Genomic DNA, 17,356 nt, shown 5'->3' with positions numbered 1-17,356 from the left:
AATTACATATATTCTACACACATAGTATTAGATGAAAACTGGTCAATCAATTTCTTAAAATCATCAACTGATGCTGCACAGACTACTTGTTGGGGTAAGTTATTCCATGGTTCAACAACTCTTCTTGTTAAAAAAATATTTCCTGGCATCTGTTCTAGAAAAAGATCTGAATAGCTTAAATGTGTGACCTCTGGTATGGGTAGTGGGTGAAAAAGTAAAAAGTCAGAATAGCCTATATCATACTTATCATGTAGCATATTGTAGACAACAATCATGTCACCTCTGTAATGTCTATAATGTAATGATGGCAAGTTAAATACTTTCAATCGTTCTTCATAATCAAGATTTCTTATAGATTTGATCATTCTAGTGACTTTCTGCTAGATTTTGGATGTCTATTTTATAGTAAGATATCCAAATCAAGTTACCATATTCTAAAATAGGATGCACTAATGATTTGTATGGACATGTAAAAGAATCTGCAGAAATATTCAAAAAGGTCTGTTTAATAAGGCCAAGAAGTCTATTAGCTTTGTTAACCACTGCCGAACACTGACTATAAAACTTGAGATTGCAATCAATTAACACCCCCAAATCTTTTTCCTCATTTACCTTAACAATGTCCATCCCATCCATCTTATAACAATATCTTGAAATAAACTGGCCTTTGGTTTCAGGTGAATTTGTAATAAATGCTAGTAAAATGTGCATATTTTCGTGAATTTTATAAGCTGGCCTGACATAAAGTTTAGTACTTTAATCAGAAGTATGTGAGGAGGGAGGGGGAGGGGGGCATTTACCCCAAATTCCCCATCCTGGATCTGCCATTGCAAGCAGACACTATTTTAATCATCGCTGAAACAGAGAAGGTTGGAAGCGTGCAAGTGAGTCCAATGGTTTTGGATTGAAAAGCACACTGACTTGACTTTTTTGGGTATATGGGTGCATGGCTACTAAAATACCTCCTGATTGTTGAAAAACAATGTCAGAACAGCTATCTAAATGGCAGTGCATGGTGCTTTACTGAAGTCCCAGTAAGGCCACATGCATAAACCTCATTATCAGTTCTCATACTTAGTCCTAGCTACACTCAGATTGGAAGGGCGGATTTTTATTTACTTTTTATTATCTGGATAGCTGAATTAGGTAGCTAAAATGACTTAGAATGCAAATTTCCACTACTACTACTACCACTACCACTACCACTTGGATTATCTTAGCTTGATAGACCCTTGTACATAGTACTTGGTCTTGGATGGCAAAGATTGCACTTTCACTATGTAGTGAGCAATGCAGCCAACGAAAATTTCTTGCTGTGTTAATGTCAGACGATTGTGCCCAAGTAGAGAGTTGGGCTCAATCGTCTGACTCAACCACCCTGTAGAGAGTTCAAACAAGTCATGCTGTTGAGAGATCAGCTAGAAGAATTCACTTTGTAGAGAGTTCAGCTACAAAATACTACCCTGTGGAGGATTCAGCTACGAAAAGATCACCCTGGAGAGGAAATGAGCTGCAAACAAGTTAACCTGTAGAGAAATTGGCTAGAAGAAGTCACCTTGTAGAGAGTTTAGACACAAAGAAACTACCCTTTAAAGAATTAAAGAAACTACCCTTTAAAGAGTCCAGCTACTAACAAATCACCCAGTAGAGAGTTCAGCTACAAAACATCACCCTGTAGAGAGTTTGGCTACAAACAAACCACCGAGCAGGGATCTTTACTACAAGCAAATCACCTTGTAGGGAGTTCAGCTACAAATAAACTACCCTGTAGAGAGTTCAGCTACAAAGGAACCGTCCCGTACAGAGTTCAGCTAGAAACAAGTCACCCAATAGAGGGATCAGCTAGAAACAAGTCACCCTGTAGAGAGTTCAGCTCCAAATGTGTAGATAGTTCAGCTACGAAAAGGTCACCCTGTAGAGAGTTCAGCTACGTATGAAAAGATCACCCTAGAAAGAGTTCAGCTTGAAAAAAGTCACCCAGTAGAGAGAGAGATCATCTAGAAAAGTCACTTTATAGAAAGTTCAGCTGCAAAAAAATTCTGTAGAGATTTCAGCCACAAACAGTTTACTCTGTAGAGATATCAACTTGAAACAAGTCACCCAGTAGAAAGATCAGCTAGAAACAAGTCACCCTGTAGAGAGATCAGCTAGAAGAAGTCACAGAGTTCAGTTACAAACAAATCATCCTGTAGAGAGTTAATTTATTTTTAAAAATCACCCTGTAGAGAGTTCAGCTGCAAACAAAACACCCTGTACAGAGATCAGCTTGAAACTATACACAATGTAGGGAGTTCAGCTACAAGCAAATCACCCTGTAGAGATCTAGAGTTCAAGCTACTCTGTAGAGAGATCAGCTACAAGCAAATCACCCTGTAGAGAGATCAGCTAAAAAAAGTCACCCAGTAGAGACTTCAGCTACAAATAAATCAACGTGTAGAGAGTTCAGTGGTGAACAGATCACCCTGTAGAGGGTTCAGCTAGATACAAGTCACCCTGCAGAGAGATCAGCTAGAAGGAGTCACCTTGTAGAGAGATCAGCTAGAAACAAGTAACCTTGTAGAAAGTTTAGCTACAAAGAAATCATCCTGTAGAGAGTTCAGCTACAAACAAATCACCCTACAGAGTTCAGCTGCAAACAAATTACCCTGTAGCTAGAGTTCAAAAGTCACTCTGCAGAGAGATCAGCTAGAAGACGTCACCTTGTAGAGAGTTCAGCTCCAATAAACCCACTCTGTAGAGAGTTCAGTTACAAATAAGTTACCCTATAGAGATTAGCTAGAAAGAAGCCTGTAGAAAGCTCCGCTACAATCAAATTGCCTCGCAGAGAGTTCAGCTACAAACAAACCACTTTATAGTGAGATGAGCTAGAAACAATTAAGTCACCTTGTAGAGAGTTCAGCTACAAAGAAACCATCCTGTAGATAGTTCAGCTATATACATTTCAAGTCACCCAGTAGAGAGATCAGCTGCAAAAAAATATCCTGTTGGGAATAATTGGCATGTAATAAATATATGTATATAATTTGTATAATTACTAATAAAATCAAAAATAGTTGAAGTATTAAAAATCTTCTTAAAGTTCTTTTCTTCTTCCTGTGGTAAAGAAATAACAGATGGTTTTAAAAGCCCCAAAGCCAGCCATAGGCTGGCTTTTCAGTATGCAAATACAAAAAGAAGTGATATCTAATCAAAAACAGCCAAGCTGTAAAAAAAGGTTCGGGTCTTGGCACAAAATTCACCTGAATTCTCGTTATTAAAATTTTTACTTTTAACCTACCATCACAGCTATTTCTTGGCCACCACCTTGGATTTCACATCTTTTTTCACCATGGCCATTTTGGGGGCCGAACCTTTTTTTACAGCTTGGCTGCTTTTGATTAGATAATCTCTGCTAGAAGGCCAGACATTGTTATTGAAGATTATAACCTCCGGAATGGGATTATTGTATTGTATGTTGCTTTTCCAGCAGATATTAATTATTATTGCTAAGGAGCAGGAGAAAGTATTACTAATGAATTACCAACAATTGTGGCTGGAGCTTGAGAAACTGTGGAATGTCAAGTTTACCATCATTCCTATTGTTATTGGAGCACTTGGCTCATTTATGTCCAATTTACCATCAAATTTAAATTACCTGGATATCATACTGCTCAACCTCTTGTAAAAGCAGCTCTCCTGGGATCAACTCACATCCTGCACATGCAAAGTTATAGACCTCCATGAGCTCGGGTAGATCTCTGAAATCTAGAACTTAACCAGTATATATATTTTTGTATGTGTCACAGTGAATTTGATCAACAATAATTAATTACTTACTTACAAGTTACAATTAGCTACATATCTACAAATAATAATTACATGGGGTATAGCTATAAAGAGTACAAGTTATAACTAATTAAAAGGAGCTGGAATGTTTGAACATTTGGCCGGGAAGAGGGGCAACAGAAATAAAAAGTGCAAAGATTATAGTATTTACAAAATGATTCCAAAAATAATACTTGAGTTTGAATTTGATAGTTTGGAGGGATTGGGATGGGTCAATTAGTGGTAAACTGTTCCATGATGTGGATATACAGTAGAAGTAGGAATTCATTATTTATACTGTTAGTAGATGCTGAGTGTCATATTCCTGAGTTGTATCCTGTTGATCTTGTGGGTCCAGAGATAAATTCTACTACGTTGAACTTTTCAGATGGAAATTTTACTGGCTTTATAAAGAACACAAGTTTAAGGAAAATTAGAAAATTTAAGTTCAATTAGGGATCATAGAAAAAAAAGTAGGGAAACAAGGGAGGTCACCTACACCTGCAGATATACTAGTGAACATTTAATCCCTAATTCAGTCTTGGTCTTGGGGTATAGAATGGATAGGGATTAAATGTTCACTAGTGTATCTGCAGGTGTAGGCGACCTCCCTTGTTTCCCTACTTTTTTGAACGTGTGCCCTATAGCTATCAGAAAGTGCAGTGGCGCTTTCAGCTATGTTAAGCACGTTACACAGAGTGCTACAGACAAAAAACAGTAGAAGAAGTACCTCTGCAACAATCCAGTAACCTCAAAAATACGACGGTTCGTGCACCCTCAACTATCAGCGGCCATTACGCTTCACTTTCAGCTATGTTCAGCCCATTACACAGCATTACAAATAAAGAACAGTGCCGGTTAGAATTGTCTCTGGGATTCAGTCCATTCACCACAGAAAATACGGACGATTCCCATTTACAAACATACTGTAGGAAGCCATGCATCGCGCTACCACGAATGGACACCTTGGGCTGTCAGCAAAAAGAAATGGGGCACAAAATAGGACAAATGTAAGTCCATTATGCGTGCATTGTAGGTGGGGACTATTCTACGGAACGGAACGGAACGGAACGGAACGGAACGGAACGGAACGGAATGATGGACTAAACTACGGAACGGAACGCTTTCTCAAATTGAAGCTTGCAACTTACCATTGCTGAAACTGCCCTTACGAGTTATCAGTGGCACCTCCAGTGGGTGATTAAACATAAGATAAAAAGAATTAAAGTATCGATTGTGGGTTCTTGTTGGTTGTCATTAGTAACGAAGTATTAATTGTGGGATGAGCTGTATCAGCGATGTTCATCCTTGGTTCATCTACGGATATACCAAGAAGGGAACTTTATGTGAGCTGGTTTGCTCATTTTGACTTTAGAAAACAGTCTGGGCCGGCTTTTCAAGTCATATGTCAGTGTACAAATAAAGCAAGCAGGAAGACACTGGTAACAGGAAAGAGCCAGCTGAATTAAAACTTGAAGAATTTTGTGCAGTTTGAGAGGAGCAAATATTTTGGCAGATCACAAAGGGGCTATATTCTGCGAACATCACTGAATTGTATGCATGGAGTTATTAACAGCCAGTGCAGTGGACTAATGCTGTATTCAATAGTGAACTGATTTTTTTCTGTTGCACAAATTCAAGGATGTGTCTGACTGCTAGCCTTGAATCAGGCCAAATGCCAAAACTCCAAGATCAACCAAATCTTAATTATAAGCCTAGCTATGCATGTGAAACCATGCCCATAGCCACCAGGCAAATGTGATTTGGACCAGGATGTGTGTGTAATTTCAATGTATCTAGTCAGACCGGAAATGGAACACTCACATTAATTACATACCACCTAAGAATCCTAGGATTTCTTAAGTGTAACATTTCACATGCTACACTTCAAACAAAACAGGTTAAATCTGTTCATCTATTTTCAAGTGATTCCCAGTCCAGCTGCATGGTCCATGAAATTATAGTGGGATTGTATTTGTTACAGTGTGGGCTGCTCTGTGTTGGACCTACTCTAGAGTTGAGATTTCAAGGTAGACTGCCAATGTACCAACACTGTTGTAGCATATTTAAGTGGAGGACAAATGAATACAGTAATGCTAGATTATTTAAGTATACAAATTTTTCATAATGAAATTGATATCCCATTTTGATTTGTACCTCCACTTTGCAACATATTCAAGAAGTTACCACCCTTTTAATCTCCAACCGCTGTCATTAAATAATCAAGATCTCACCAGTCCTTGTTTTTTTTCCATCTACAATTTTGCTTTGGAACAATAATTATCTAAAGGCTCTAATTCATATTTAGTATTTAAATCTGTAATTCACCTTGTTGTGGTTTTACTAGTTTTATTCTTCATTTCCTTTGAAGTTGTACAGTATAGGTAAACAAAGATAAATTTTCTCTCCCATCTTATTCTAGGACTGAGAAAAATTTAATTATTTGTATACAGGCTCAAAATTGAGAAAATATAAAGCAAGTGAATTAATGTTATACAGTCAGTTTGCTTTTGGATATTTAATGTCTCCAACTGTAACAAAAATTCAATGAATCCATGCATGCATCTCATCACTGGTTGTGTGAACATTCTGCAAGTGATACCTCACTCAATCAATCATATAATTATTCTGTTTATTAGACTGAATAAAGTCATGATCACCTAGACTTTTCCTGTCACCAGTAACTTTCTAGTTAATTTCTCTGTGGATATTAATTACGTTCTGAAACTGAAGAAATTGAGTGGTCTTCTAAACTATTTATCTTGTCAAGATCACCAGAAACAACTGACATCCCATCAGCTACTGTATTGTAGTAACAAAACTTGCCTTGGTCATGCAATAAATGAATTGAAGAGACCTGCTTGATATATCAGGTAATAGAACAATGCACTGCATGAAGCAGCTATTAATATTTTATTATTATCCTATTCCATTTCCTGGAAGTTCCACTGATGAATGCAACTTCAGCAATGATAGCGGCTAGACAAGCTGTAAGTTTTGATTCAGAAAGCATTCCATTCTGTAAAATAGACCCCATCCTGGATTCAACTCACTACTCAGGCTAAGATATCTGACATTATGTAGTCCACTATTCTGTTAATGAATCATTGATGTTCACACAATATAGCCTCCTTGAGGTATCTGAATGTTTGCTCCTCACACACTGCACAAAATTCCTTTAGATTCTGTTTAGCCTGACAGAGTTGATTCAGCTTGTCACCATACTTGTTTCCTTTGTAGTGTAGCTACATACTGCCAGATTTATGCCTATTAGAAAGGCTAAGTCCCAGATTGTACATTCTAAAGTCAAAGTAAGCAAAAACAACTCACATATTAGCAAAAACAAGTCATGCATTAAGTCCCCTACTCGATACATCCGAAGATAAACAGCAAGAACCCACAATCGATCCTTAAGTTCGTTTTATCTTTCTTGGGGGTACATTTGTTTACCAGCTGGAAGTGCCACCGATAACTTGTACAGCAATGGTAAGCTGCAAGCTTCAATTTGAGAAAGCATTCCGTTCCGTAGTTTAGTCCATCATTCCGTTCTGTTCCGTTCCGTTCCGTAGAATAGACCCCACCTGCATTGTACATACTGTGGTATGCCAAAAGGCACATCTCGGGATGAAGCGACATCGAACAGTGAAAAAATCAAGCCCATAGCCTTAGCCGTTATTGAGTTACGCTTGCCTGAAGGAATCAGGTGGGCAGGCAGGCAGGCAGGCAGTAAAAAAATTCCATTGGATATTTTTTTTTTTTTTAATTTCATAACTATTTATTGGAAGCCTTTAGGATTATACTGAAGGCACTTTTGGGCCTGGTTATGCCTAACCAATAGTGCCAAGGTACCAGGATGAAGTTGTGAAGCTGGTTTTTTGGTGAATTTTTTGGCTATGAAAACCCAAATCTCCATGAACCCTAATATGTAGTACTACCATACTGTATGATAATGTCAGCTAGCTACGTAAATCATAAGTATACGTGAATGGAAAAAGGTTTCAGTTTCAAAAGCCTTTCTTCGTAGTTACTGGTGTAATGATTAAGAATATACTTGGTTGTCCTCTTTTGCACTCTTTCTAGCTCTTTCGATGCTGGTTCCATTGTAATTGGCTGAGTTGATTCTATACTATGTACACATGTGCTTTGCAGTCCATTAGCTTAAAGGTAGCTAGTCCATTAGTAGTCCAGATGCCAGTCCATTAGACGCCGATCCATTAGATGCCAGTCCATTAGTAGTCCAGATGATTCATTAGCAGCCATTAAAAGGTATTGGCTAAAGGGCAGCCAGTTCTGGCATAGCACAGTATAATATGCCAGTGACTGCAAATTTAGAATGTATATAGGAGAAATCATTAATATAGCTAGTTACAGTAGTTAGACAGATTTGTAAAAAATCATGCATGGCTTTATGTACAAGCTGCACGTACAAGATCAACTATCTGTTATGCCATCAGCACAATCCTTTTGTGATAAGAAGGCCAAAGACCAGTTATTGAGGATTGTTGTCTTAGTTTGTGAGACTCCTCTCACTCACCTCACTGTTCAAGGTAAATTTTTGGGTTCAGCCAGATAGGAGGCATCTTGTTGAGGGGTAGCTCACAAGTTGGGGACTATCTGAGAAATTCAATTATAGTCTAAATCCATTAAATATTTAGAAATCCTGAACTCTATAATCAACTTCCAATATGGTTATTTTCATTTCTGTCCATTTGCACATTAATTAAAAGAATTTTGAGCCATTCGAGGGCAGCAACTAAAACACAACCATGAGTTTATGGTGAAGATAAGACTTTCAGATGATGTCTACATTGTAGGTAGACTATTTGGAATAATTAGCACTGAATATGTGACTGGGCCTGCGAAAACAGGGCATGTGGGCACAAACTACACCCCATTACTCTACAGGTCTTATCTCAGTACTGGAACAGTATATTTCCATTCTGTAACTTGCATCATGATGCCAATTAAATTCGTACTAAGAGCTGAAAATTGCAGTGCCATAGCATAATGGTACAATACGTTATGAGGGATGAAACTTCAGAAAAGTAGGCAAAAATCATGTGCCCACATGCCCTGTTTTTGCAGACCCAGTCACATATAGTGAAAAAGCATAATATACTCCTTTCAAGGCTTCTCTGCATGGTCCCTGTTCAATTTCCTGCACAAGTATTAGGAATGAGAATGCCAGTGGAACATTTTTAAATTAAATTTAATATTGTATTTGTAAGTATCTATTGAAATACAGGTAAGTATTGAAATAATATTGGGACTCTCATACACAGTTTTGGATTTTTAATGTTGTGAGCTACCCCTTGCATCTTGTAGAACATGAAACAACTTATTGGTTGGTTATCACCCTGGACAGTTTTCCCTTTTGTTGAGCAAATTGTACAGTAACACAGACAACTTCAGGGAAACATCTCCATGCAAGCCTAGTCTTTCCCTTTCAATTTAGATAGCTAGCTATAGGGCTTCATCAGACACATTGTCCACTGCAGTCGACCTGTGTCACTGCATGGCACATCTAATCTGACACTAAGTGCACTTTGTGTGATTCCAATCAACAGACAGCAATAACTGTTTTATGGACTGGATTCTTTCGGTAAAGAATTTAGATAGGAAAGTCAACTATCACCATAATACTGTAATCTGCCTAATTCCTTCTCTATGGCAGTTGAGGACTAGTATATTGTTCTACCTTCACAACTTTAAATCTCCATCAGCTTATTTACAGTACTGCAGTATTCATGAGTACCAGGTCTCAATCAATTTTGGTGTAAAGAGCCGGGTAGATACATACCTAGACACGGTGAAATGACAGTAAGTTCTACTTTCACGTTTCCATGAGTTGAGGTGAATATAAATCAACGTATACCATTACTAAATATTTTTATTGCTATATACTCTCCATATATTAAACTTTTATCAACCATGTTTTTTCTCATAATTGAGTCCACTGCCACTGCTCAGTTACAATTGATACTGGTATCATGTAAAATACATTATTACTGTATCATATATAACAGTGTTTACATGTACTTATTATATTAATATTTATTAGTCTAAGAGGTGTACAATTATCTAGATATATTCGATTATCGAGATATCATAAGACTTATCGAGATAAGGATGATAGGTTTATTAATGTAAACTTCCGTAATTATTTACATACCTGATGGTGTAGGTACCTCCAACTCTCTTACCACTTGGGAACTGTGTTAAGAATAACATTTTTCACTTTATTGCAGTCTTAAAATTGAAATTTGCTCACTTTACTGATTACAATTATATTGGCAGCTTACTAAAATAAATAACTGTTTCAGCTATTGAGACATGTTAGATAATCGAGATAAGTTCAAAGAAAATATTGAGATATATCTAAATTAGTCATCGCACACCTTTAATATTTATGTACAAGTGATCTACTGTTATTACAGTATATAATAATATTGATTCACAGATTAAAAATAATCATCCAGTATCTTATTAAATAGTATACAAACATATGCACGTTTGTTTCTACATGTATGTGAAGCTATGTACCATGCAAATGGTTATATTATTTGATGAAAATTTTACACAATATGTGAACAGCTACACACAAAATACAATCAACTGAAATGAAGGATGCATTATATTATAGTACTAAGTTATAAAAGTAGTTTTAATACAATAACAAAATTATTTGCTTATTCCAATAAATGGTTCTTGAAACTCTTTGTAATTATAATCAACTTCTGGTACAACATTAACTGGTTGAATGGATTGCTGTTGGTGAGCGTTTGCATGCCAAATATTTAATAAGGATTTTGAAGCAATAATGGTGCTCATTTTTGCAAAACATCTTGAGTTTTTAAGCAATGCCCTTTTCAGATGTATCAGTATTAACACATGCTAGATGGAGCATGGATAATGATAATGCAACTGATATTTCAACTGCAACTGATTATGCAGTTACAGCAAGAGACATGGCAAACACTGTATGAAGGTTCGAAAAAGGTAAAAGCTCTATTGCATTGTTTTCAACAGTTTTGAATGGTGAGCACTTCACATGTAGCCATATCAGTACTTCAAACATAATAATGCTGATTGTCAAATTGGTAGTTCTATCCAGCACTGATATATCAAAGAAAATAGCTCTCATCAGAAGCAGTAAGCAAGTCCAGTAATGAAATTTGATTTTGTATGGACCTTGATAGGCATCCAGTAGTGGCTTGAAGTAGTTGACTACCTTAAAGTATGACAATTGCTTAGTAAAAATCAATACAACTATAAACAATACTAATACTAAGAAGAGGATGAGACAAGCTATAAACAGTATAGTAAACTTCACTCCAAACAGTGGTACACTGGTATCCACAGACCACACTAGTGTAGTGTGATTACTGGGTAGGTGAATGATTGAGGTGTAGGAAAACAAGACATTTGATACAGTCAGTAATACTTTAGTATAGGACAATAGGAATAGTGTAGCAAATACTGGTAGAGCTCTACGTGCAGTGAGTCTCTGTATTGTAGTGGAGTATCGACTTGTTATGATGAGTAATGCAGCAATGAAGATGAGATAAATTGGAAACACTAACTGTAGCCACATTTTAACATAGTCATCCATTCCATTGTAAAAACATGTTTCAATTCCCAAGTCAAGATTAGCTAGTGCAACAAATGTGTATGGTACCGACATATTGCAGTACTGGAGTAACATATCTGCATTCTTTAACTTATATTCTATATATACCCAATTAAATGGGTAACACGTGCTGAACTTTTCATGGCCATAGCCTACTAGTATCAAAAGTTATGAGCCACGACAGCTTGAAAAATTATGCTAATTTTATGTGATATGTCCTATCTTCACAGGCCCAGTCACATTTTTTGCTATACTGTATGTGCATTGTTCTGATATTCAAGAAGCACAGTGTTTACAATGTACAAAGTGGAAACTAAAGGATATAAGTGATAGGTAAAATACCACTTTCAATGACTTTCACACTGACCTACTTTTAAACAACCTTCATTGTATTCAGCAAAGAGACCAATATTATATGTGCGTGTGCGTGTGCGTGTGCGTGTGCGTGTGTGTGTGTGTGTGTGTACTGTGTGTGTGTGTACTGTGTGTGTGTGTGTGTGTGTGTACTCTGTGTGTGTGTGTGTGTGTGTGTGTGTGTGTGTGTGTGTGTGTGTGTGCGTGTGTGTGTGCTGCCCACCTCCAATTGCAAGTGGTGGTCTGGTAAAACACCACAGAGGATCGGTCCTTTGGGTTTACGTAATGGCAGCAGTCCCTGACCCTGTGGTGGAGACTAGGCAGGGACAGAGTGCCCTAGAGTTGGCCCTGCAAGCCAATAATGGGGTTTAGATCATGCATACATTTCAAGCATACACCGCATTTACTTACATTAAGAAGAACCTAGAAGAGGCTCAGGGCCCTGCTATTGTCTATAACTATAGTCGAAATACAAGGGAAAGAAGATACAAGAAGACACTCAGCATCCCTTGGATAGGTGGGCAAATATAATGTGTCTCCTGTGGGAATGGGGCTGGGAAAAAGAGGATTCAGAAGGTAGAAGGTGTCTGTGTGTGTATGTGTGTAATAGTACAGTATATCACAGCAGGAGCAGAATATCTTAGACTTAGTTATTAACATGAGTCTCTGGTGAAGCTGAGGATGAGTGTCAACTCAGTATTCTAAGACTGCTTTAATATAATTGGTATCTATCCTTGTGAAAGACTTGCAAGTACGTATACATACTTTAATGTAGTATAATGGCTTCATACAGTGTTTACAGCTTCAATTACAAAAACCACTGACACTGAGTAATACTTAATATGCATTTTACTTGTTTGTTGTTTGTAATGAACATTTCATTTTTGTGTTAAAGTTGTTAATTAACACCTTATTGGACTATATGGTATGGGCAATAACTACCATCAAGAGTACATGATAATAGAGTAGGGAGGAGAGTGTCTAACTTCAGTGGATTCACCAAACTCACTGCGCTCAGACCTTGTGAAATCAACTATAGCCACCAAAGCTGACAAATGGCTTGCTCTATGAAGGAGGTTGTAGCACTTCTACTGCTTCAATTAGGAAATATCAACATACAGTCTTCTGTTCACTTAAAGATATTGATTTATTACTAGAAGTTTTATGGATTGAAGTAGGAGGGTTTGAGCGCAGTGTGTTTGTATGGATTATATTGAGAGTTAGACACTCTCCTCCCTCTTCTATTATTATGTACTCTTGCTACCATACAGCTCATTATAATGACTTCACAGTGATGTAAATAATTATATACGTACCAAGCATGATGTTTCATTTTGTTATACATAAATAATTGTCAAGTTGTGCATGGTTCTTTAACTTCTTTTGGCTTCTGATCCAATGTTCTCAACATAAAAGTAGGTAATTACCCTAAACCATACAACCTGAGTGGTTGCACTTCCTAGATCACCTGCTATGTATTTCATCCCATAATGTCTATCTCTGTTTTTAATTTTATCGGCGTGTCTTGCTTTGATCAACTTGTTTACTGTTTGAACTGTGCTGTGTTGGGATCAAAGAGATGATACAACACAGTTAGAACTAATACAGCACACCTAAGCTTTGAAGAGTGTACAATATGGAAATAAATAAAATACACTTTTCACCTTGTCGACTTTACATCCAAAGTACAGGTGTACAATAGACCTAATTTACAGCAGCATGACTAGTGCAGCGACTGTTATTCATGGTTTTCAAAAAAAAGCCATATGAACATCAAGATGAACCAGGAAGAACCGATCAAATTTTTATTCAAGCAATTTATGTGCATATACATACAGCAATCAAATTATTGGTCTTATGTAGGTCTAATATAATTATAGCTTGATGGATTCAGTGCAATGCTATAAAGCAAAATTAACTTCCAAGAAACCAATTAGTAACATTACAGAGGGCTGAACTAGCGAGACATGAGTATTGTTTGTGTATATTACTGCCATTGACTCTTGCCCGCATCTTCACATCAGACCCTTGTTAAAATGAACTATTCTTACTACTCAATCTTCTCTCCACATTCTAAATAGTCTATGTTAAAACTGAAACAATGTGCTTTATAAATAAACAGGTATCATTCATGAGTGTTTTTCTTAGAACTCTACATGTGTACTGATACTATACTAGTTTCAAACAAAACACAAGGAATGATAAATGCATCTTGTTTATCAATGCAATGAGCATTGAAATTGAAAACCAAAATGTTATTATGTTGTGTCATATACAAAGAAAACATTACAACTGCTAATATGCGAGCATTTGCTACATGCGTACATGTCATAATGTTTGTATAATTATATAGGTAATGATGATGTTTTCTTTTCTATATATATACATGGCATCAGATGATATTACATGCTTTAGTTTCAGGAAGAAATAGTTGTATAAAATGAATATGACTCAGTCACTACATGCGTAAGAATTATTGTGAACAAGATACTAGATTGATCTGCAGCTATATATGCAGTTATTTTAAAGAATTACTGAGCTTTTCAGTAAGGATGTTGCGATATTCAATGATACTGCTAATAACATCACTGCTCCACTTGACATCTTCTACTGTCTATTACGTGATACCTGATGATCACTACACTACCAATAACAACACTTATACCCTACAACACTACCTCAAAAATACCAACAAATACTTCACCTCTCATACTCAACTATACTTCCTACCAGGACAGTATCATCTTAATACTGACTTCATCATACAACATGTTAGTAAATAAATTTATCACTTATTGGAAACAGAACCAATGAGGTAATCAATAGTGTTATTAAGTGTACTTCACCTGCTGGTATTGTAGTGGTTGGTAGTAATAACATTGTTATTGCTAATATTGTGATGGACGAGTGTGGTAAAAACTATAAATCACTATTAAAGAAACATTCCTTAAAAACTGGCTATGCAACAAATCTCATTAGTTTGGACACTGTAACAATTACAGTGAAGTATTTTTACTCACAGGAATATAAAAGACTCTGTGGCATTAAGTTAGTGAATGTCTGGGGCAACGTATCAATGTCAAATATCACTGCATTCTTTATTGATATATGGTATGGCTCAGAGCCAAATGATTTGGCTTTAAACACAAGAAAGTTGACATAAGGTACTTCAAACCCAATGGCATATCCCATTCAGTATATCCAGTAAGTATCAAACATCATAACACCTATTCTGACCTAATTATTAAATTGGTGAACATTAACTTTATGGACAGATCAGCATTTCGTATGCAGTGTAATCAGTGTTCAGGTTATAGTATGGTGCATGTAAGGAACTGCAACTTTAGCGGCAGAAATTCTAGCTATGCAAACCCAACAGTAAAAATTGAATACAAAATTGCTAAAAGGAATCATACCATCCCACATAAAGTAGTGTTCAAGAACTGTAGTTTTACAAACAATGACTTTCTAGGAATGTTACTGGATATAAGTTATACAGAAAGTACATACACAAACGTAACACAGTTAATGGTCTCTGTCTCTCAGAGTGTTTTTCATAGCAACAAATGTACCAATGTCTTCCAGGTAAATTATGGTAAATACTTAAATCGGTGTACAAAAGATGATGCAGTATTGATATCCTTAACTGATGTAGTGTTGACTAGCCACCATGTCTTTAGTTTGCTACATGGAAAATGTATATCAGCACACATCGAACAGATAATTATATCCAATTGTATTGCCCATTCATCAATACTCACGGTATTATCTAGCAAAATTATCTTTCAAAAGAACAATAAGGTGACAAGAAGTTCGGCTGTAACAGCAATTACAGCTGGGAAGATAGTGTTAAAGGAAACAGTGACAATAAACTTTACTCTTAATAATTTGACTAGTGTCTTTGTTAGTAACATTATGATAGAAACTGTACTATTTGAGCAACCACCAAAAATTGCTACTCAGACAATTGCAAAATGTCTTATACAGTACACTAGCAAACAAGGAAATCTTGACTTTGAATTTCAGTCAGGAATGAGTTTAAATTACTCAATAATGCTTTACAAAAACAATATCACACAATTCAATGATGACAGAGTGACGCACTGCAGTTGGGAAGCGGGATATGCTTTTACAACTTCAATACCTCTCCATGTCATGAAAACAATTATTCATTTTAATGATAATCAGTTTGAAAAGCCATCAATGTTAGCATTTAAAAGAACACTTTGTGTTTGCAATAAGAAAAAAAGCTTCTGTAATCAAGAAGAACTCGGTCCATATTTTCCAGGACAATTAGTGACTCTTACTTTTTATTTTAAACAGAGACTCCAACATATGCTTTTTAACATGCGTAACATACTATTGAGACCTTTAAACTCTGATTCAATATTTGTTTGCAACACAAGTGGAAGTGCTACTGATCTATATGCAAAAGAATGTAACACTGCAGTGTATAAAATAAGCCACAAAAGTGGCGGATGGTGTGAGCTATCTATGATAATAGAAGCCACGATATACGAATATTCAATTACTAAATGGACAGAGAGATACACTATCCTACTACAACCTTGCCCTAAAGGATTCTCACTACATCCACAAGGATACTGTCAATGTGATCTCATCCTCTCATCACATATACCTTCACTAACTACTTGTGATATTGATCATCAAACTGTACCACGTCCTGCTAACATTTGGATATCTGCTCATACTATCAACAACTCACACTCCTACCACGTCTCCCAACATTGTCCATTTGACTACTGTTTACCTCACTCATCACAACTCAACCTGTCCACTCCTGACTCACAGTGTCAGTTTAACAGGTCTGGTGTGTTGTGTGGACAATGTCAACATGGTCTCAGTACTGTGTTTGGTTCATCTCAGTGTAAACATTGTTCTAACATCTATCTGATATCACTTTTACCCATTGCAGTAGCAGGAGTAATCTTAATTTTATGTATGTTCATTTTCAACACCACATTCACTAATGGAAACATTAATGGCTTTCTTTTATTTATCAAAATACTTGACATTAATCGAATCACTCTCTTATCATCACATAACAAATTTGTGTTTTACATGGTTTCATTAACAAACCTAAACTTGAGCTTTGAATTATGTTTTTACAATGAAATGGATGATTATGCGAAAACATGGCTACAGTTAATGTTCCCAATTTACCTCATCTTCATTGCTACATTATTCATCATAACAAGTCGATACTCCACTACAATACAGAGACTCACTGCACGTAGAGCTCTACCAGTACTTGCTACACTACTCCTATTGTCCTATACTAAAGTATTACTAACTGTATCAAATGTTTTGTTTTCCTACACCTCAATCACTCACCTACCCAGTAATCACACTACACTAGTGTGGTCTGTGGATACCAGCGTACCACTGTTTGGAGTGAAGTTTGTTGTGCTATTTATCACTTCCTGTGTTCTGTTCATGTTATTGGTTGTATTCACTGTAATTCTAACATGTTCTAATATTTTACTAAGGTTTAGAGTTTTAAAATATTTCAAAACCCTTATTGGATGCATACCAGAGTCCATTTAA

At 36.4% G+C, this 17,356-nt stretch overlaps 1 protein-coding gene across 1 annotated transcript in view; it reads left to right on the top strand.

Moving 5' to 3' along the window:
- The window catches only part of LOC136259383 (uncharacterized), a 130,649-nt gene extending 113,293 nt beyond the window's left edge, over positions 1-17,356 (top strand). The window contains exon 3 of the mRNA XM_066052875.1: positions 14,650-17,356. Coding sequence (XP_065908947.1) covers positions 15,056-17,356 — 2,301 coding nt within the window. The 5' untranslated portion in view covers positions 14,650-15,055. The remainder of the gene's footprint in view (positions 1-14,649) is intronic.

Source organism: Dysidea avara, chromosome 6, assembly GCF_963678975.1.
Source record: "Dysidea avara chromosome 6, odDysAvar1.4, whole genome shotgun sequence".
NCBI classification, from domain to species: domain Eukaryota; kingdom Metazoa; phylum Porifera; class Demospongiae; order Dictyoceratida; family Dysideidae; genus Dysidea; species Dysidea avara.
The sequence above is the reverse complement of the archived record's forward strand: the minus strand, read 5'-3'. Positions and strand labels throughout refer to the sequence as shown.